A 22972-nucleotide genomic window follows, 5' to 3' on the forward strand; every position below is an offset into this window, starting at 1 on the left:
GACGTGGCCCTCCGAGATCAGGACGTGGTCGGATAGGTTGCCCTGATGCTGGGCCCACAGAAACTTCAGGTCCCACTGCTGAGCCCGCATTCGCCACCTGGCGTGATGCACCAGTAGGATGCAGGAGGCCATCAGCCCCAGAAGCCGCAGCGTCAACCTGACCTAGACCCGGGATAACGGCTGAAAGATGGGAATCAGAGTCTGAATATCCCGAACCCGCTGTTCGGGTGGATAAACCCGAAACCGCGCCGAGTCGAGAACCGCTCAGATGAAGAGGAGCTTCTGAGAGGGGCACCGGTGTGACTTTGGCACATTAATGGAGAACCCCAGCTGGTGCAGGAGATCTGCCGTAGTCTGGAGGTGGTTGACGACTGTCTGGGGAGAGCCCGCCTTCAACAACCAGTTGTCGAGGTAGGGGAAGACTGAAACCCCCAACCTGCGCAGATGAGCTGCGACCACCGCCATCACCTTTGTGAACACCCGTGGGGCGCTGGTAAGGCCGAAGGGGAGCACGGTATACTGAAAGTGCTCGTGGCCAACCATAAACCGCAGGTAGCGCCGGTGGGCCGGCAGGACGGGGATGTGGAAATAAGCGTCCTGCAAGTCCAACGCTACCATCCAGTCTCCTGGGTCCAGGGCAGCCAGAACCTGAGCCAGTGTCAGCATTTTGAACTTCTCCTTCCGGAGGAAGCCGTTGACATCCCTGAGGTCCAAGATAGGGCATAGGCCCCCTTTGCCCTTCTTGGGTACCAGAAAGTAGTGGGAGTAGCAACCACACCCTACTTCTGGCCCAGGAACACGCTCGATGGCCCCCTTGGCCAAGAGGGCCGTAACTTCCTCCTGCAGAAATCGCAAATGATCCCCCGAGACACGGTGGTTTCGCAGTGGCATGGCTGGGGGAGTCGCCTCGAAGGAGAGGGAGTAGCCCCTTCGGACGATTTGCAGCACCCACCTGTCCGATGTGACAGTGCGCCAGTGGAGGAGGTGATGGCGAACCCTGCCCCCCACTGGCGTCACATGGGCCGGAAAGCATGGACTAGGAGGATTTAGAGGCCCGCTGTGGGAGAAGGTGTGGACTGACCTAGCCGTTGTCCCTGACCCGGCCGCCACCACGTTGGGTATTACCTTGCGGAGCGTGGCTGGCAGCACGTGTGGGAGCACCCCTTCCATGGCCACGAAAGGAGTGAAAAGCAGCCGATTGCTGGCGCGGGGCCGAAAGGCCCAAGGACTTGGCCGTAGCCCTGGAGTCCTTAAAGCGCTCAAGTGCATGGTCTGCCTTGTCGCCAAAGAGGCGACGGCCATCAAACGGCATGTCCATCAAAGTGTTTTGGACATCGGCCGAAAAGTTGGAGGACCTCAACCAGGCGTGGCGTCGGACCGCCGTGGCGTCTGACCGCCACCGTCGTTGCCATCGCTCTGCCCAGTGAGTCGGTCGTATCTGGACCACACCGAATAGAATATTTGGCTGCATCCCGGCCCTCCACAAGGGCTTGGCCGAGTTTGGCCCGTACCTCCAGCGGACACTCTGGCAGCATTTCCGCAACCGTATCCCACAGGGAGTGGGTGTAGCGGCCCAAGAGGCAGACTAAGGGACGAGAAGATCTTTTTGCCGTACTGCTCGTACCTCTTGGATTCCCTGTCCGGCGGGGCCGACGGGAATGAGGTCTGGGAATTGGAGGCCTGGATGACCAGGCTCTCGGGGGTGGGGTGGGTGGACAGGAAACATGGGTCGCCGGGGGGCGGGCGGTGGCGTCTGGCCACGTTCCTATCTACGGGCGAACCCGTAGCGGGCTTGGACCACATGCGCAGAAGAACGTCGGTTAAGGCCTCGTTAACCGGCAGCAGAGGCTCGGCTGAGCATGACTGCGGCTTAAGGACCTCGGTGAGGAGATTAGTCCTCACGGCCGCGACGGGGAGCTCAAGGCCCAAGGCCTTGGCTGCCCTCATCAACACCACACTATAGGTTGCCCCCTCCTCCGTAGCCACGGTAGGAGGCGAGACAAAGCCAGTGTCAGGCGAAGTGTCTATACCACTGGCCTCCCCAAGTTCACCTGCCCAGTCCTCATGAGACTGGCATTCACGTGCCAGAGGGTCCTCAGACCCCTCCCAATCCTCCTCATCACCCATCTCCTGGTATGCAGGTTCAACAAAGGATGGGTCCGGTTCATGGAAAGTAAACTCTCCGAACGGCGTCATAAATCGTCACCGGGCGGCGCCGCTGCGGCGCCGGAACCGAATCGAGTGAGGCATCGGGGACGGCGCCGCCCGAGGACAGCGCCGGTGGCGACACCCTAGGGGATGGCGGCGGGGAGGTCGTTAAATCCACCGGCGACGACCCGGATCCGGAACCTGCGGGGCCCGGAGGCGCCGGGCCCGGAGGCGCCGGCTGCGTCGGAGCCGAAGCGCCCGACGGCGTCGGGGCCGGAGCCGCCGACCCGCTAGGACCCCCAGACGGGTCCGCGGGGCCCGAAGGCGCCGCGGAACCCGTCGGATGAGAGAGGGACCTCATGGCCATGAGGAACCGCTCGATCTCCTCCTCCTACTTCTTGTGCTTACCTGACGACTTCGACCCGGATGAGTGATGTCGACTCCCGGAGCTATGATGGCTCCGCTCCCACGACCGGTCCCTCGACCTCCGTCCGGACCGGGACCTCCCTTGGCGCGGGGTGACTGCCTGAGCTCGAGCCGCTTACGGGACCGCTCTCGTCTAGCCTTCTAGGTGCTGTAGTTAGACTAAACGGGACGACCGCAAACTGCTAGTGTTGCGAACCAACCGTAAACCGGAGATACTTCCTGCGCGACTTCCAGATTGGGATGTGAAAATACGCATGCTGCAAGTTGATGAACACCATCCAGTCCTCTTGTTGCAGCGCCTGAAGAACCTGCGCTAGGGTGAGCATCTTAAACCGCTCCTGCTTGAGAAACAGATTCAAGATTCGGAGGTCCAGGATAGGACGTAACCTGCCATCCTTCTTGGGAATCAGGAAATACCAAGAGTAGCATCCCTGACACCTTTCCTGCTCCAGAACCACCTCCATCACACCTTTTTGTACCAGGACAAAAACCTCCTTCTGAAGGAGAAGTAAATGATCCACCATGCAAAACTCTTGGCAAGGAGGATAAGGAGGAGGGAATTCCCTGGCGGGGAGGGCATACCCATTTTCTTCCAGATCCAAAACCCAAAAGTCCGAAGTGATCAATTTCCAATCCTGTGGAAAATGGGTAAGCCGGCCTCCCACGGGACCTGGATGATACAGGATGGCGGACCTAGTGCTGCTTTCCTGCATTACCAGGAGGGGTTGGGGAGGTTGAGGAGGAAGAAGGCTGACGCTCAGTTCCACGAAGGCGACCTCTGCCTTTACCCCTATAGGACTTGAACAAAGGGTTTTGTTGCCGTTGCTGCTGCTGTGGCTGTCTGAAACCTCAAAAGGAAGACTTTCCGAAGCCACAGTATCTTCTATAGCCATAACCCTTTGCCTGAGTTTGCAGACCCAAAGACTTCGATGTGGCCTTACTGTCCTTAAATCTTTGCAGAGCAGATTCAGCTTTCTCTCCAAAAAGTCTAGACCCATCAAAGGGTAGATCGAGAAAGGCAGCCTGTACATCGGGAGAGAACCCAGAAGACCTCAACCATGCATGTCTTCTTGTTGCAATGGATGAACCCACCACCCTGGCAACCGAATCTGCTGTGTCTATGCCAGACTGGATGACTTGGCGAGCCGCAGCCTGAGAGTCCGCCAGCATCTCACTGAGATTTCCCCTATCTTCCGCAGACAATTTTGGAGGAAGTTGTTTGGCAAAGTCCATAAGGGCATGAATATATCTACCCAACAAACAGGTAGCATTGGTGGACTTCAGAGCCATACTAGCAGATGAGAAGACCTTCTTTGCAGATTGTTCCAACTTCTTGGAATCCCTGTCAGCAGGAGCCTGCGGAAAAGCACCTGTGGACTGTTTGGAACAAGAAGCTTGCACCACCAAACTCTCAAGAGAGGGATTAGATGAAAAGAACACCAGATCCCCTGGAGCAGGCCTATACCTTCTGGACACCGACCTTGACACTGCAGGAGAAGAAAGAGGGTTGCGCCACACATCAAGGATTGGTTCAGTCAAGGCATCATTGAACGGTAAAAGTGGCTCAACCACAGAGGACGAAGAATGAAGCACCTCCTTGAGAAAAATAGACTTATACTCAGCCATAGGTAGCTGAAGAACCAAGAGTTCTGCAACTTTCCTGATCACTGTATGATAGGGTGCTTCTTTTGAGGAGGAAGCCTTCTGTGAAGCAAAGTCCCACTCCGGCGAAATATCAAGTCCACTTGCCTCACACAAACCCTCAAACATATCCTCTGCATCATCCACTTCACCTTCCTCCATCTCTTCAGCCTGGTCCTGCTCTTCCTCTAACAACCTCTGCGCTTCTCTCCTCAAGCGCATCTTCTGTTGCGTCAGTGCCCGGACGGCGTCGTTGGCATGAATGACATAAAGGGGGCCTGTGGATACTGGTGAGGCACACCCAAATTAAAAGCCATAGGACCCATGGGACCCGAAGGTGCACCAGAGAAGTATGAGGCCCTGTTAAACATGCCATACATCGCATAAAAAATATGCGATGGATCCGTACCCGGCGCCGGAAATTGTGGGTACTGAGCTGGTTCGAGGTCCAAACGAGGAACTTCTGGAGTCGGAGCCACCGTAGCCACAGGCGGAACCGCAAGAGCCTAAAGAACCTCAGCATCAGCCAGATTCGACACACCTTCAGGAGACGGTGAAAATCTCAGCGACGGTGCCGGAGTCCCCTTGTAAGATGGTGAATGAACCGGAGTCACTTGAGGAGACACTGAAGGAGAATGAGAGACTAAGTCCTTATCTCGACGTCGAGGTGCTGAAGAAGCAGACCTCGAAACCACTGCCTTTGGCGAACGGCGCCAAGGTGCATGCCTCTTCTTCTTAGGCTGCCTCTTGTAGTCATGCGATCTCGACGACCTTGACTTCGATCTTTTACGACCCCTTTTTTCTTTTCTCACCGTAGCCATATACAACTTGGCATCCCGCTCCTTCAGAGCCTTCGGGATCATCTTTCTGCAGAAAGAACAGCCCTCGATGTCGTAATCTGACGACAAATACCACAGACAGTCCTCATGAGGGTGACCCTGCACTCTTTACAGGGCTTAAAGCCCGACTTCCTCGGGGCAGACATGTCAAAAAACACAGAAAGATACAATCAAAATTACAAAGTATCAAGTCGAAAGTATGGAGAATCCGAGAAAAAAACGTTAGCGTCGACAGCGTGGAAAAAAGGGAACTGACGTCATCACGCCGACATGGTCCTCTTATGGCTCCAGTGACGTCATACGGAGCAGCGTGCGGAGCCATGGCATTGTGATGACCTTGTCGGCGTAGAGAGCTAGGAAAAAGTTTCCACTGAATGCTGGCGCAGGGGATATTTATAAGGTGAGGAATCCACAGTCAGATGTATCCATCGGAATCTATAAATATGCTTAAAACGCTTTGGATACACAATCACATAATCCCAGTGTTCCTCGGAATAATAACTGTAATGTATGAGCTGCAACATAATTGCCCGGCATCTGAGGAAAACAATGCTATATATCATGGGATTCTGATGGCTTGGCATTTACAGCTGCATGTAATTGGAGGTAGCTCAACATCATTCATCATCATTAAAACATACCAATTACAATCATTAATGATGAACTATAAGGTCCAAGTAGTATGCTTTAATTCCTGGGTAGAAAGTGGTCCCTTAATCTTCCTTCATACTGTTTTTCTAAAATGGTTTTTATTTTAAACATTATAAAAATAAATGCTTCTATTTTAGCAAAAACTGACTCCTAGTTATATTAGTTAGCTACTGTTGACATCGGTCATGTTTTGGGGGGCTGGAGGGTCCCGAGAGTCTGAACATGGGGGCTAGGTCAAAGGCCTGGCTAAAAACAAAATATTCTTTGTTTTTTGGTCTTTCACAGTCGGGTAGCTACATATATATATTAGGCAGCTTCAATGATTGATAAATAAATAAATGTGGTTACTCAGTGGGAAATGCAAAACAGTACATTATAAAACCTCTATTAGTTAATGCACTGCAAAGATCTGTGTGAAACCAGAGAGCCAAATAATTAAATCGTGATTGGTGCAGTGGAGAATAGTGACATGTGTATTTTTAGTCCTAAAAGGTCACGGCCTGTGACAGAAAGCACTATGAATATGCAAGTCTTTATTTTATACTTGAATTTTACACAGTATAAGATCGACCACTACAAAATGTGCCAAATGATTTATGATAAAATGGTGCTTCCAAAATATAGCGGCTTATTTACAACACCCTCACGCTTCCGATGCGTCACTTTTTATGACGCTCTGGTTGTAGAGAGTGCAGACAGATATCCAAGAGGCCACGCAAAGTCACTTTGCGTGGCTTTTCATGGTCTCCTCGATATGGTGTACGGCAACGCAGCGCAAGCCATTGTATTGCCTTACACTACGTCAGGGGGGCTTTTCCTTAGGCATTGTGGTGGCTTTTCCCACGCGACACCCATGGGTTTTGACACATTCCCAGATTTACAATGATCTGTAAACCTGATAATGTGTCAAAAACTAGACGCCGCCCCAGGAGGTGCGTAACAAAGTGAAATATCTTTATTTATCCTCAATTGTTTACTCTTTCTATGTGCAGCAAAGATAAAAAGAGGAAAAGTCTCCATAGATTGTTTTTGTGCAGAAAGGTGTCCCTTCCTGCACAAAGAAATCCTGCCAACAATGCAGACACCCTTCCACCATTGTCTTGCCTTTGGGCGAGCTACAGGCTTTGGCAATCGGGTGGGGGGTGGGCAACGGGATTTGGCAGGGAGAGTGGGAGGAGTGAGAAATAAGATGGGGGAGGTTAGGGAGAGAAGAAGCAGAATGAGGTGAGTGAGCGCTATGACAGCCAGTGTTGAATGCGTCATAGCGTTTGTTTTTATTAAAACAAAGAAATAGTACCTGAATCGCAAAGTCAGAGGTGGAGTGACACCAATTAATTTTAATTAATCTGTGCTTGACCTATGCACCGCAGACAAAAAACAGAAGTGACGCATGGCAAGCACTCCCTAATTAGAAGGCAGAAAAGAAGAGTGGCAACGCTGCAAACAAACAGCAAGCAATGGGCTGGTTACAAGCCCATTATAGAATACAAGAGTCTTGCCATCGAGAGCATATGCTCACTCTGATAACACCTAAAAAGGAGGTGGGGCGCTAAGAAAATAATTAGCTAATGACTGACATTATATGATGAATATTTATGACACGTTGCAGACATTTACTATGTTCAGCTATCCCTGGGTTAAGGAGGCTTCACGCAGATCCATCGGTTGACGGGGGCTGAGGATTTAAAAGTGGGACAAAATATTTTCCATAGGTTAATAACTGTTCCTGTTTAACAAATCTGCATGACATTTGTCAGGCTGTTGGCAAGTTAAGTCCAGTGCTAGAACCAAAGAATTCATGCAGATCTGAGTTTATTGTGTGCTAAAAGTACTGACACAAAACAATTGAGCTACTGCAAGAAAATAACATTTCAACAAGAAATGCAGTACATAGCAAGAATCAGAACCACAGTACATAATGACACAAACAGGCTGAGTGGTAAAAACTGATAGACACATGTAGGCAAGATGCATGGAGATTAGTAGATTTCCAAATAAATGGGCTAGATGTATTATTATAGACATTCCGACCTGCTAATCTATTGAACCTCAAATTCAGGACAGCACAAAGCATGTAGCCATCTTAAACGTGTTATGCAAAAATCAAGTTACCCTGGAGTAAGACAGCGCAATCTGGCGGAATACAGCATCATCCGGAGAGGGGCTGTAAATGGCCAATCCCTGCTCATCATCATCAAATGGGTAGTTGACCACCAAAGAGCCTACAAAGTTAGTGCAAAAAGTCTGTTAAAATGCAATGAAGGCAATACAGTTAAATGAATTACAAAAATATATAGGAGTTTTCGAAGGGAAGGTAGTTCCTAACTAATAAGACAATGTCATTTCAAATTCTTTAATCTTGATTTTTTTCTTAAGCAGACTTTGTATTGTAGCCTAGGCGAGGGTTCTTTCTGGCTATTGATGTTTGTCCACCCTGAAATGTACTTCGTTGTGATGCACTCTGCTATCATAACACCTTATCAAGCTAAATGGTTGCTTCCATTCTCCGAACATTTCCACGCCCCATTACGTCACAATTTCCTGTACAATTTCACTACTTGACCCATAAGCCAGTTGTCAGTTTCTGCTATACCTCTCCACTCATTAGATATGGCCAACTAAATTAGCGGTGCTTTATATATGTATAGGTGTCCCTTTATTAGTTGGTGCTTAAAGTTACTTTTGGTTTTTTTCCTTATGTCCCAATAGGGAAAACATTACTTACCTGTAACATTCGGTGTGCAGCTTTAAGTACAGTAGATCCACAAGCAGGTCTAATTCCTCTTATTTAGTGTTGGGCTCAGGCGATTAAAAGCGTTTTCTTCTAAGAAACTACAATTTTGAGTTGACTCTTAATATCTCCCCTGAAACATACAATGCTCAAGGACGCACTATTCAGACTGCGTTTCCTCCCTCAAAAGGCAGGTGCGTATGGAAAAGCAAAGTGAAATTAAAGTCTTTGTGTAGTAAGAGAATTTGAAATACCCCCAAATTGCTTTTTGAATGTGTTATACCTAGGGGTGGGCGGAAAACTATGCGCTGACAGCGTAGTGGATGATGCCAGCCACACCTGCTCCCCGGGCCCGGTCCAAGCTTCCGTAACCCTAGCCAGGCCGGGGAGAGCCTCCCCGGGCGAGCCCCGTCCCCAGCGCCCAGACCCTCTGACGGCTTGCAGGACGGGGGGGCTCACGCACCCCAGGCCCGGCCGGCTGGACGGAGCTCAAGCCCCGGGCCCGGTCCCAGCTACCGAACCCTAGCCAGGCCGGGGAGAGCCTCCCCGGGCCCCGGTGGAGCCCCGTCCCCAGCGCCCGGACCCTCTGACGGCTTGCAGGACGTGGTCACCATGGTAGGCACAGAAAGTACCATCGAAAGTTGATAGGGCAGACATCCGAATGTATCGTCTCCGTCACGGGGACGTGCGATCAGCCCGAGGTTATCTAGAGTCACCAAAGCGGCCGGGCGAGCCCAGATTGGTCTTGGTCTGATAAATGCACGCATCCCGGGAGGTCAGCGCTCGTCGGCATGTATTAGCTCTAGAATTACCACAGTTATCCAAGTAACAGATGGAGCGATCAAAGGAACCATAACTGATTTAATGAGCCATTCGCAGTTTCACTGTACCGGCCGTGTGTACTTACACGTGCATGGCTTAATCTTTGAGACAAGCATAGGCTACTGGCAGGATAAACCAGGTAGCCTCACCTGATGACGGGGTGGGGGGAGCCGCGTGCCCATCTCCCCGACCGGCCACCTTCACGCGCCCCTCCGTTTCTCTCGGGAGCCTGTCCGGGGAAGGAGCCCACCCGCCTGGGCGGGAGGGACTCGCCGGAGGGGTGCGGAGAGGGTGCGGTCGCATGGGCACCGGCAGGCCCAGCCGTCTCCCCCGGGAGGGAGAGGCGGGCCGAGGCGCAGCCTGAGCGAGACGCAGGGGTGCCGGAGCCTGGCGGCGGCGGCACCCCTCGGAACGGTCATTCCGATCTGCTGTGGAAACGTGCTGGGCAGGGAGGGGTGACGGTGTGGCGCGCGGGGCCCGACGGACCTGCTGGGCAGCAGCATCCGAGGGCCTGGGGCCAACCGACCCCACCTGCTCGGGTCGGACCACTGGGGGGCACGAGCTGCCGGGGCCGCTCGGCCTTCGCTCTGCTGGGTTCAAAGGGGCCTCCCGCCAGGCGGCAGGCCCTTGAGTCGGACGGTCCATGTGGGGTGGAAGCTCCTTGCTTGAAACAACAGCCGAGGCTGGCCAAGCAGTCCATCCCTAAACGGACCCAGAGTGCCCAATCGATCAGATAGTACAGCCGGGAAAAAGTCTCCTGGCATCCCCGGACCTCACGGAGGTCTGCCTGAGCAAACTCCTAACAAAAGGGACCATCGGGAAGGGGCCGGGAGGCAGGTGCGTACCCGGGCCCCTGGGGGCCCCGCGAGGCGGGCCCGGGTCCTGCCTTCCCCTGAATCGGAACCTCCGGACCTATGGGAGGTCGGACTGTGGAAAAAAACTCAGAGATAAAGGACCATCGGGAAAGGGCTGAGAGGCAGGTGCGTTCCCGGGCCCATGGGGGCCCCGGCGGGTGGGCCCGGGTGCTGCCTGGCCCTGTCTCAGCATGGCCAGACCTCGCGGGGGGCCTGCCTGAGCAAACTCGGAGAAAAAGGCCCATCGGCAGCAGGGCTGAGAGGCAGGTGCGTACCCAGGCTCCTGGGGGCCCCGGTGGGCAGGCCCGGGTCCTGCCTTCCCCTGATTCAGAATAGCCAGACCACACGGAGGTCTGACTGACCCTCTCCCTAGTAATCCGGAGGAAAATTACCCCCCTTTCTTGTAATCCGTGCACACGAGGTGACAGAGGGGACCCATGGCGCGAAAGTACCCGACCTCGTGGAGCCCTCGCTGGGATCCGGGAGGCAAATGGCACCTCATCAGGACTTCCAGGGAAGTCCGGCCATCTGGTTGCCCCATTGGAAAGCATTGCGGGCGACCAGATGGCCGAAGCGATCAGGGCGACCAGATGGCCGAGGGGATCCGGGCGACCAGATGGCCGAGGGGATCCGGGCGACCAGATGGCCGAGGGGGACCGGGCGACCAGATGGCCGAGGGGGACCGGGCGACCAGATGGCCGAGGGGGACCGGGCGACCAGATGGCCGAGGGGGACCGGGCGACCAGATGGCCGAGGGGGACCGGGCGACCAGATGCCCGGACGGGGCTCCTGAACCCAGCCGAGCAAGGGAGGCTCCCCAGGCCTTGGGCAGTGCGGCAGGCTGGGAGACAGGCCCCAGGGCGGGGCACCTCGACCCGGGGCCCCGACTGGACCCAGCCGGGGCTCCCGAGCCCAGAGGCGCAGGGGGAGCCTCCCCGGGCACCTTGCCCCGCGGCAGGACCCAGGACGGAGCCCGGGGTGGGGAGGCCGCCCTCCCCGGGGCCGCTGCAGGGGCCCCGGATGGTTCTCCTGAACCCAGCCAGGCAAGGGGAGGCTCCCTGGGCTCCACGGAACCCCTTCCCGGTCCTTTGGCAGTGCGTCAGGCCGGGGGGACACTGGGCCCAGAGCCGGGGCACCCGACCCGGGGCCCAGACCGGCCCCTGGACCCAGCCGGGGCTCCCAAGCCCAGAGGCGCAGGGGGAGCCTCCCCGGGCCCGCCGGACCCCGTCCCGGGCACCCTGCCCCACGGCAGGACCCAGGACAGAGCCCGGGGTGGGGAGGCCGCCCTCCCCGGGGCCCTCAGGCAAGGGGGAGGCCGGGGGACGGGGCCCAGAGACGGGGCACCCGACCCAGCCGGGAGCCCGGAGGTGCAGGGGACGCCTCCCTGGGCCCTCCCGCACCACATCCAGGGCTTCCTGCCACGCGGCAGGCCCAGGGACGGACCCGGGGCCAGGGCAGAATCCTGGCCGGTCCAGCTGCCAGCTTACCGCTAGGCCGTGAGGGGTCCCAGAGGACCTTGTCCATAGTAATCCGGAGGAAGGCTACCCCTCTTTCTGGGAACAAGTGCGCACCGCGAGGCTCAGGGGACCCTAGGCGCGAACGTGCCCGACTTCCTGGAGCCCTGGCTGGGATCCGGGGGGCGAATGGCACCTCATCGGGACTTCCAGGGAAGTCCGGCCGCCTGGTCGCCCCATAGGAAAGCATGGCGGGCGACCAGATGGCCGAGGGGAGAGGGTCGACCAGATGCCCGGGACCGAAAGGACTCCCCCATCTGCCCGTCCCGAGGCCTTCGCTTGCGGTCGGGCTCCTGCCTGCCCACGCAGGGCTCCAGGCCACAGCCCATCTGGTCCCCAGCAGGGGACCGCAGCCCTGGGAGGGTATCCGGGCATACCCTTGCCCCTAGTAATCCGGAGAAAAACAACCATCGGCAAGGGGCCGAGAGGCAGAAGCGTCCCCGGGCCCCTGGGGGCCCCTGGCGGGCGGGCCCGGGACGCCTTCCCCCTCTGAGCATGGCCGGACCTCACGGAGGTCTGTGCCTGATCAAACTCGGAGAAAAAGGACCATCAGCAAGGGGCTGAGAGGCAGGAGCATCCCCGGGCCCCTGGGGGCCCCTGGCGGTCGGGCCCCGGGATGCCTTCCCCCCTCTCAGCATGGCCAGACCTTATGGAAGTCTGCCTGATCAAACTCGGAGAAAAACGACCATTGAACTCTGAGAAAAACAACCATCGGCAAGGGGCTGAGAGGCAGAAGCGTCCCCGGGCCCCTGGGGGCCCCTGGCGGGTGGGCCCCGGGACGCCTTCCCCCTCTCAGCATGGTCAGACCTCACGGAGGTCTGTGCCTGATCAAACTCTGAGAAAAAGGACCATCAGCAAAGGGCTGAGAGGCAGGAGCGTCCCCGGGCCCCTGGGGGCCACTGGCAGGCGGGCCCCGGGACACCATCCCCCTCAAACTCGGAGGAAAAGGTCCATCGGCAAGAAGCTGAAAGGCAGGAGTGTCCTGGGGGCCCCGGCGGGCAGGCCCCAGGGCTGCCTTCCCCTGATTCAGAATCTCTGGAGGTCTGACTGACCCTCTCCCTAGTAATCCGGAGGAACATTACCCCCCTTTCTTTTAATCCGTGCACCCGAGGGGACATAGGGGACCCAAGGCACGAACGAGCCCGACCTCCTGGAGCCCTGGCTGGGATCCGGGAGGCGAATGGCACCTCATCGGGACTTCCAGGGAAGTTCGGTCATCTGGTCGCCCTATAGGAAAGCATGGCAGGCGACCAGATGGCCAAGGGGATCCGATGGCCGGGCACGAAAGAGGAGCCGTCTGGACACCCTGTGCCCCAACGAAGGAGTCAGCGGGCTCCGCGGCATGACCGACCGGAGGCCCAGAGCCCCAGCTGGGCCCCAGCCATGGAGGCTCCCAGGGGCCCCGACAGGCCCTACGACCCGGGGCCCCCAGGCACTTTGACAAGCAGGGGAGGCCTGCCCGGGCACAACGGAACCCCGACCCGGGCCCTTGGCAGTGCAGCAGGCCGGGGGACAGGGCCCAGGGCCCGAGCACCCGACTCGGGGCCCGCCGTGGCCCTTGGATCCAGCCGGGGCTCCCAGGCCTGGAGGCGCAGGGGAAGCCTTCCCCGGGCCTGCCGGACACCGTCCCGGGCACCCTGCCGCGCGGCAGGACCCAGGACAGAGCCCCGGGTGGGGAGGCCACAGTCCCCGGGGCCCTCAGGGGCCCCGGACGGAGCTCCTGAACCCGGTCAAGCACGGGGAGGCTCCACGGAACCCCGTCCCGGGCTTTTGGCAGTGCGGCAGGCCGGGGGACAGGGCCAAGGGCCCTAGCACCCGACCCGGGGTCCGGCGCGGCCACTGGACCCAGCCATGGCTCCCAGGGCCCGGGGGCGCAGGGGAAGCCTTCCCCGGGCCCTCTGCACCCCGTCCCAGGCACCCGGCCACACTGCAGTCCCAGGGACGGACTCAGGTCTGGGGCGGCATCCTGGCCCGCCTAGCTGCCGGCTGATGACCGCTAGGCCGACAAGGGTCCCAGGGGACCTTGTCCCTAGTAATCCCGAGGAAGGCTACCCCTCTTTCTGGGAACAAGTGCGCACCGCAAGGCTCGGGGGACCCTAGGCGCGAACGTGCTCGACCTCCTGGAGCCCTGGCTGGGATCTGGGAGGCGAATGGCACCTCATCGGGACTTCCAGGGAAACCCGTCCATCTGGTCGCCCCATAGGAAAGCATTGGGCGAGACCAGATGGCCGAGGCGAGAGGGGCAACCAGATGGCCGGGACCGAAATGACACCAGTCTGCCTGCCCCGAGCCTCCGCGGGAGAGTTCCCGTCTGCCCTTCCAGGGCTCCAGGGCTCCAGGGCTCCAGGGCTCCAGGGCTCCAGGGCTCCAGGGCTCCAGGGCTCCAGGGCTCCAGGGCTCCAGGGCTCCAGGGCTCCAGGGCTCCAGGGCTCCAGGGCTCCAGGGCTCCAGGGCTCCGGGGCTCCGGGGCTCCGGGGCTCCGGGGCTCCAGGGCTCCAGGGCTCCAGGGCTCCAGGGCTCCAGGGCTCCAGGGCTCCAGGGCTGCGGGGCTCCAGGGCTGCGGGGCTCCGGGGCTGCAGGGCACAGTACCCATGGAGCCCTTCCCGGGTACTTTCCCACGCCGGAGGAGGGAGCCCTGGACGCCTGGGAGGTATTGCCCGGGAACACAGCCCATCTGGTCCCCAGCAGGGATCCGCCAGCCCAAGAGGGGTCACAAAGTACCTTGTCCCTAGTAATCCGGAGGAAGGCTACCCCTCTTTCTGGGAACAAGTGCGCACCGCAAGGCTCGGGGGACCCTAGGCGCGAACGTGCCCGACCTCCTGGAGCCCTGGCTGGGATCTGGGAGGCGAATGGCACCTCATCGGGACTTCCAGGGAAGCCCGGCCATCTGGTTGCCCCGTAGGAAAGCATGGCGGGCGACCAGATGGCCGAGGGGAGAGGGGCGACCAGATGGCCGGGACCAAAATGATGCCAATCTGCCTTCCCCGAGCCTCCGGGGGCTGCAGGGCTGCAGGGCACCAGGGAACCAGGGAACCAGGGAACCAGGGCTCGGGGGCTGCAGGACTCCAGGGCTCGGGGTTGCAGGGCCCAGGACCCATGGAGCCCTTCCGGGGTACTTTCCCACGCCGCGGGCCGGAGGAGGGAGCCCCGGACGCCTGGGAGGTGTTGCCCGGGAACACAGCCCATCTGGTCCCTGGCAGGGCACCGCTATCCTGGGAGGGTGTCCGGGCATACCATTGTCCCTAGTAATCCGGAGGAAAATTACCCCCCTTTCTTGTAATCTGTGCACTAAAGGTGACAGAGGGGACCCAGGGCGCAAACGTGCCCTACCTCCTGGAGCCCTGCCTGGGATCCGGGAGGCAAATGGCACCTCATCGGGACTTCCAGGGAAGCCCGGCCATCTGGTCGCCCTATAGGAAAGCATTGGTCGCGACCAGATGGCAGGGGCGACCAGATGGCCGGGACCGAAATGACGCCAATCTGCCGGCTCCGAGCCTCTGCGGGGGGGCTCCAGCCTGCCCTTGCAGGGCTCCGGGCATGCAGGGCTCGGGGGCTCCGGGACTGCAGGGCTCCGGGGCTGCAGGGCTGCAGGGCTCTGGGGCTCCGGGGCTCCAGGGCTCGGGGACTGCAGGGCTCGGGCTGCAGGGCTCGGGCTGCAGGGCTCCGGGGCTCCAGGGCTCGGGGACTGCAGGGCTCTGGGGCTCCGTGGCTGCAGGGCTCCGGGGCTCCGTGGCTGCAGGGCTCCGGGGCTCCGTGGCTGCAGGGCTCCGGGGCTCCGTGGCTGCAGGGCTCCGGGGCTCCAACCAGGCCGGGGAGATCAGGGAGTCTGCCCAGGCACGAGGGACCCCTGTCCAGGGCACACGGACCCCCAGGACGCGCCTCCGTTTTCCACATTTTTTTTTCTTCACTACGCGTAGTGTGCGTAGTGGCACTACGCCCAGCCCTAGTTATACCGTGTTCGACTACGCTTGTATACAGAGAGGTAGGCAGGGCGCATGTGAATCTAGTTCTGCAATATGTAAACAAATCGTTACAGCATGTAAAGTTTGGGGTTTGCAGTATGTGTAACTGGGAGTATAGAGCAGGACCCAAATCCCTAATGCGGTGGCATGCAAGCAGAAGACGTTGTGAACAAAGTTTAAAGTACAATTTGTTAAACTAACGCCTCTTGTCTGGTATCAATATCAAACACAGTAATGTTTATTGAAGTGTGGATGGAAGACCAGGTGGCAGCTACAAATACCCGCTATGGGAATGTTTCCTAGAAAAGCCATAGTGACTTCCTTTTTGCACACAGACTGTGCCCTATATGTGTGACACCGGGGGAATGTTTGTCTTTGGCATAGGGAGCCTTAATGAAAAACGTCTGCAATGATATTTACTCTAGACAAGGCCTGACAAGGTTCCCATCCCAATTCACACCATTGTGGGGGAACGCAGACTCCTTCCCAGGCCATGCTGGAGAGAGAGGAGACATCAGACCCTATGGCACATGTTCATTAAAGGGGATGTAAAATCCTACAATCTGATAGAGACTCCTAGCCGCAGATTCCCCTCTCCATCAGGACCTTTCTATTCAAACAATAGTTACAAATTTGTCTCTAAAAGGATGAAGAGCTCACATAGGTCACCTAAAGACTCAAGGCACATGGTCAGAGAAAGACTTATTCTATCATCCTGCTGGAGCTAAGAGTATTCCCCTGGCTTTGAAATCATTTCTTCCTCTGTTCATGACAAACTCACTTCTTCAGATGGAGAATACAACAATGTATTAACTGAACAAATGGAGAGGGACTAATTCCAGTCCTCTGTCTCGAATTCCAAGCCATCGGAAGATGGTTAATAGCAGGAAACATTTACATTGTTGCTGTTAACCCGGCAGGCATTCAAAATACAGAAGCAGACACAGTAGCAAGCTTAAAAAACAAGACACAGCTGAGTTCTCAATAATAGCGTCCTGCAAAGCATCTACCAAGACTGGGGTTATCTCCAAATAGATTTGTTCGCAGTTGCAAGAAACAAAAATGCCCAGATTACACCTCCATAGTCTACCAGCCAGGGTCGAAAATGAAAGCCCTTATGATGGATTGATCAAAGAAATTTCTGTATTCATTTGCGCCTATTCTGCTGATACCCTGTATTCTGATCAAGCTTTATCATTCCAATACCAGAGTGATTAGGATAGAGCCAGAATGGCCCTACGGTTGTGATTCATGTATCTGCTATATCTGCACAGGACGCTGCCATGTAGACAGGATCTCCTGTACAAGGTCGGGCCAAGTCCTGCATCCCAGGCATCCATCATTGAACTTGGTGCCCTGGCTCCTGAATTCTAACAATATGGAAATCTAAATCTGCCAAAGGACTGTATGGACAGTTTGTGAGAGGCAACATATCTTTCAACCAGAATAACTTTCACCATCAAGAGGAAATGTCTGGTTCATTCAAAACAACAGCAATCTCTCTAAATGGCAGGAAGCGTTGGCGATTCCTTAGCAGATCTCTTTCATTAGAATGGCAGTGATTAAAGATTTCTTAGAGGGGGTTAGGAAAGTGTTCCTTTCCACTAGATCTCCTTCTCCTCCTCCTTAGTAACTAAGTATAGTATTTTCCAGGTTAAGGAGAACTCCCTTTTAACCCACTGATAAAGCTTCATTACAACATATTTTTAAGACTGCATTCTTTGTACAGGACAGGCCTTACTCTCTCATTACCCCCAATACGGTGCTCCACAAGAACAGAGCAATCATGCGAACTTCTCCTAATTTTCTTCCTACGCGGTCTAAGACTTTCACACCAATCAGAAAGTTTACTTAATGATATTTTTTTCCAGATGCCTAAACTGCAGCGGAAAGAGCTCTTCATACACTGGATATGTAAAGGGTTATTAAATTCTAAAAATTCTAACAGGATTAAGATAAGAGGATCTATTTGTAAATTATGGCCATGTAATGACAGGTTTACCCACAATGAAACAATACATTTCTAGATGGCTGGTGTCTTACCAGCTGGCTAAGCCTCTTCTTTGTAGACTTAAAGCACATTCTACATGAGTAAAAGCTGCGGCAGAGGCCTTTTTGATGGATGTACCCGTTTCAGAGCTTTATAAAGCTGCCTTATGGAGATTTATACACACAGTCACAAGACAATATTGTCTGTATTCGGACCCAAGGGTCGATGCCCTAATATGGCAAGCTTCCCCGAAGAACATTTTTGGAACCTTTCTTGTCCTCCTCTTGTGGAATAGATGAGCTCTTCTGGTCAATGCTTTTAAATATTGTTGACGATCCACTAGTTAAGTTACATACTCACTTGTAGTCCTAGTTCTCTTCCAGGGGAATCCTCATGATAGTCACAACAAAATTTCCCTGGAACAAGGTATACGTAATTTTCATTTATACACTCAGGATACTCCTATTTTCTGTAAATATGAACTGACCTGTCACCTGTGGGGCATGATAGGCTATGGGGCAAACAGTGAGGCCCTTATTGAGAGGATAAACTGTGATCAGTGTCTTATCCACCATCGCCCACGGTTACGGCTTTGATTTTCATACCATTCCTTCAAAGTTGCCACTAGAAAAGCAACAAGAATCACTTCAGACTACTGTTAGAGGTGGTATAGAACTTTTCTACCCGAAGGAGTTGTCAAGATTGTACCAAGACATCAAAAGAGTCAAGAAGTGACTTTTAAAATGTCGAAAAAGGACAAAATATTGCAATCTGTATTGGATTTGAGAGCATTAAACTACTACATAACCTCAGAATACCTTCAAGGTTGTCACTTTGCAAGATGTCATCCCTCTACTAAGGCTAGTGTGGGAGACTATATGAAAATGTTTGATTAAAAGATGCATAATTCCCCATCACTATGCATCAGCTGCATCACCAGTACATAAGGTTTGTGTTTAGTGGGATACATTATCAATTCAAAGTTCCTCCTCTCAGAGTAACTACAGATCAAGAGTATTAATAAAATGATTAACCTTGGTTGCAGCTCACTTGAGTCAAATTCATGTCTTGGCCACACCCAACACTATATTAAGTAAAGCGGGTTTATTAATAAATACCAAAAAGCCACATTAACTCTGCAGAGAACCCATTGGTTTCTCAAAGCAGTGCTCAATTCAGTCAGTGGCAGCATACCCAGGCAGCAAGAGAAGAATGGAATTTCAAAGCTGCTTCCCTTTACTAGAAATCACATCCTCTGACAGAGAGAATGATAATGAAACTTAGCACTGGTGTGTTGTACGGTTAGTACCCCATGAAACAAACATTCTGTTTTTACAGGAAAGGTAAACTAGATGATCGTCCCCAGTGAGTGGGAATTCTATTATTATGTTTATTAAAGTTTAATCTATTTTTCGGACTGGCCTGAAGATTAACAGCAATCAGTACAGGTATAAGAGATCCCTACTGCTAGCAATAGAGTATGGTCCCACTAACCGTCATTGTCTCCTGCAACAATGGGCATGACACGCCCTATTCTTCTATTTTGTATTTGAATGAGTCTATGAATGACACAATGAGAACCATTGTTCTCTTTGATAATGGTCAATTGCCCAGGTTCTCATTGGTTTAAAGGCAGCTCTTGTTGCACGCATATACTATTAGGAAAACACAGCAACTTTTTGTGATTTTTACACAACCACATTTTGGCAGTCCTGTACCTAAAGCTAGATTGTCGGATGTATTCTAATACTGTACTGTATTGTTATTATATTTCGCTTACTACCACTGATGAGGTGTTGAAGTAGTTTACGGCGAGTAGCACGGTACTGAAGAACCGAAAGTGGATTAGTATGGGAAATATAAGCTGTTCATTAGAGTGGTGTCTGTTAGTTGGATTGGTTAGGATAAATAAGGGATAGAGGAGGGAAGAGTCTAGAAGGTTTTATTTGGGAGATCATGGTAGTAAAAAGAAGTTTGGGCTGAGTCAAAGAAGGGATAGAAGAGGTAAAAGTCTAGAAAGGGTTATCTGGGAGATCATAGTAGTAGAATGAGGGTTGTGAGAAGTCAGAGTGGAGGAAGAGGATATATTAATAGTGATAAACAGCAGTGTTTTGGAGCGAGCTGAAGGTTTTTTTCCTACTTGTACCATCAACAACTTCTTTAAGCTGCTTCAGAACTAATTCCAATGGTCTTATAAGCATTGTTTTAGATGTCTCATATGAAGTTTGGCATGAGGAACCATAAAAATACAGGATGCCATTGATCCTACAATGGATGATATGAAAACAAGTTACTTACCTGTAACTGTAGTTCTCCAGTATTGGAAGCTTTCATTAATTCACATACCTGAATCAAGACGGGAGTCTCCGGTATATAAAAAAGCAATGGTTAGCAGTACAGCAACCCATAACCTTTGTTATGTAAAAAAGGACCACACTTTTCCCTTAGCCAATCACCCTCTAGAACCCTCCTGAGAGAACCTTCTGCCCCTCAGATTTTCGGGCACTTGTGCTATAATACCTTTTGTGCCAAATCCGAGGTGAGCCTCTCAGGGGAGGAGGGTGGGCTTATGTGAATCCATGAAAGCTTCCAATACTGGAGAACTACAGTTACAGGTAAGTAACTTGTTTTCTTACTCCAGTATTGGAGCTTTCATAGATTCACATACCTGAATCAGAATAGCGAGCAGTAAATTATAGTACATTTTGTTTTTGTCACCTGCTTTTCCCAAATAGGCAACACATGATACTAGCACATAGTAGTAACTGTATCAAAATACACAGAGACATATCGCTCATAAATGACATATCCAATATCATACAACAATAAAATTTGCTTTTCTTACCAACTAAAGGAAGCAGGGATGAGAAAGGAGGCTCACCGTTATTGGAAAAGGTTCCTCAGCACCACTTGTCCCACTGCTACATCGCTTCTTGCATGTGCATCCAGGCAGTAATGCCTGGTGAAGGTATGCGTACTCCTCCGGGTAGCTGCTATGCAGATGTCCTGAATAGAGACGCCTGAAAATAGAGCAGTAGAGGTTGATACCGCTCTTGTGGAATGTGCACGAACACATGCTGGTAATGGCTTCCCGCCGCCTGATGACAGAATTGAATGGCATTTGAGATCCATCGTGCAATTCCCTGTTTTGATAACGGGAAACCTTTCCTGGGGGCACTAAAAGCTACAAACAATTGTGTAGATTTTCTGAAAGGTCTTGTCCTTTGCAAATAAAATTTCAGGCAACGCTGGACATCCAGATTATGGAGAATCCTCTCCGCCGCCGTAGATGGTTGAGGAAAGAATCTATTCAGGATTAATGGCTCATTTAAGTAGAATTCCGTTGGTACTTTTGGAATAAACTTGGGATTCATTCTAAGCACCAATCTGTCTTCCCTGAATTGCAGAAAAGTTTCTTTGCGTTGTAAGGGCTTGTATTTCTCCCACCCGTCTGACTGATATTAGAGCTATTAAATAGAGCCACCTTCCAGAATAGGAATTTTAGATCAGTTTTGTGAATTGGCTCAAATGGTGGTTTCACCAGTTGTGATAAGACAATGTTCAGTTGCCATAGAGGCAGTGGAGGTCTAATGGGTGGATAAAATCGAAACAACCCCTTCATGAATTGTTTCACAATTCTTTCCGACCACAGAGATGGACCTGCTGAGCTTCTCCTGTATCTAGAAATCGCCACCAAATGCACTTTAATTGAGGCATGGGCTAATCCAGACTTTGCCAGCTTTAGTAAATATGGGATGATTTGATGCGCCTCTGCTCGCAGAGGATGCAATGCATTCTCCTGACACCAGAAGCAGAATATTTTCCATTTCATCCTCTACGTCCTATTAGTGCTTTCAGCTCTTGCCAGGATTTCTCTGCATTCTGCCGGAATGTTTAAGCTATGAAATTCTCCGTAGTCAGGAGCCAGGCCGCTAATTGCAGTGATGTCGGGTCTGGATGCCGCACCTGTCCCTTCTCCATGGTCAATAGTGCTGGTATTGGCTGTAGACGTATTGGCTCGGTCTCTGACAAAAGGAGCAGCTCTGTGAACCAATGCTGCCTGGGCCACCAAGGGGCTATTAGTATCATCCTGCACGGGTCCTTTTTCAACTTTGTGAGCACTCGTGGCAGGAGGGGAATCAGCGGAAAGGCGTAGGCAAAGACGCCTGACCATGCCATGGAAAACGCATTCCCCCATGATCCCCGTTGGTGATGCAAGCTTGCAAAGAACCGGCATTTCTTGTTCTGGGCTGTGGCAAACAGATCCACCGTTGGTATCCCCCACTTGGCAAAGATGGTCCTCAGCGTGTCCTGATCCAGCTCCCACTCGTGACAGGTCGTTTTTTGCCTGCTGAGGGTGTCCGCGGTCGTGTTTTGATCTCCTGGAAGATGTATGGCCGTCAGTCACTCCGTGATCGACCGCCCATTTCCAAATTTTTTTTAGCTTCCTTTGTCAGAGAGAGATCTGGTGACCCCCTGTTTGTTTATGTAGTGCATTGCTGGTGTGTTGTCTGCTCGCACTAGCACTGATCTCCCTTCTATTCTTGGCAGGAAGACCAACAATGCCAATCCTATTGTCCTTAATTCCAATAAGTTTGTGAAAGTGTTGTTCTTGTTTGTTCCATCGGCCGGTGACTTGTAACTCCTGTAGGACTGCTCCTCATCCTTCCAGAGAAGCTTCCGTGGTAACTACTAACGGAGCTGGTTAGGTCAGGAAGGACAGGCCCACCGAGATATTGTTCCTGTGAGTCCCCCACTTTACCGCCTGCAACATTGGTTGCGTGACTTTGATTTTGTCCTCGAAGGATCCCTTTGCTTGGCACCACTGAAGGTCTAACTCTTCTTGTAATGGCTGCATTCTCAAACGACATAGGGGAATGAGTGGAATGCATGAAGACATTGTCCCCAGAAGCGATTTGTATTTTCGGACTGAAAGAGACTTTCTTCTGCTGAATTCTTTGGCTAGAGATACTAGTCCCAATTGCCTCTGTATGGATGGGAATGCCTTGTTTTGAGATGCATCTAGGATCGCACCTAGAAACTTGATCGTTCTGGATGGCTGCAGAGATGATTTTTCCACATTTAAGGTCAGGCCCAGATTCGCAAACAACTCCATGCAAGCCGAGGTCGAAGCGTGAGCTGCCTCCTGCGATGGTGCCTTTATCAACCAGTCGTGCAGGTATGGGAATATTTGATGTTTTTGTCTTCTTAGAAAGGCTGCCACTGGCGCCAGACATTTTGTAAATATTATCGGTGCAGATTTGAGGCCGAATGGCAGCTCTTTGAATTTGTAATGGTCTTTGGACACTGTAAAATGAAGGAACTTTCTGCGGGATGGATGGATGGGGATAAGAAAATATGCATCCTGTAAATCTAGGGAGGTCATCTGATCTC

General features: G+C 53.3%; 1 protein-coding gene across 1 annotated transcript in view; it reads right to left on the reverse strand.

Annotated features, from left to right (window-relative positions):
• Positions 1 to 22972, reverse strand: part of CPD (carboxypeptidase D) — a 626198-nt gene that overhangs the window by 325772 nt on the left and 277454 nt on the right. Inside the window, exon 8 of the mRNA XM_078680013.1 lies at positions 7818 to 7927. Coding sequence (XP_078536139.1) covers positions 7818 to 7927 — 110 coding nt within the window. The remainder of the gene's footprint in view (positions 1 to 7817; positions 7928 to 22972) is intronic.

This window comes from Lissotriton helveticus, chromosome 3_1 (genome assembly GCF_964261635.1).
Source record: "Lissotriton helveticus chromosome 3_1, aLisHel1.1, whole genome shotgun sequence".
Classification (NCBI taxonomy): domain Eukaryota; kingdom Metazoa; phylum Chordata; class Amphibia; order Caudata; family Salamandridae; genus Lissotriton; species Lissotriton helveticus.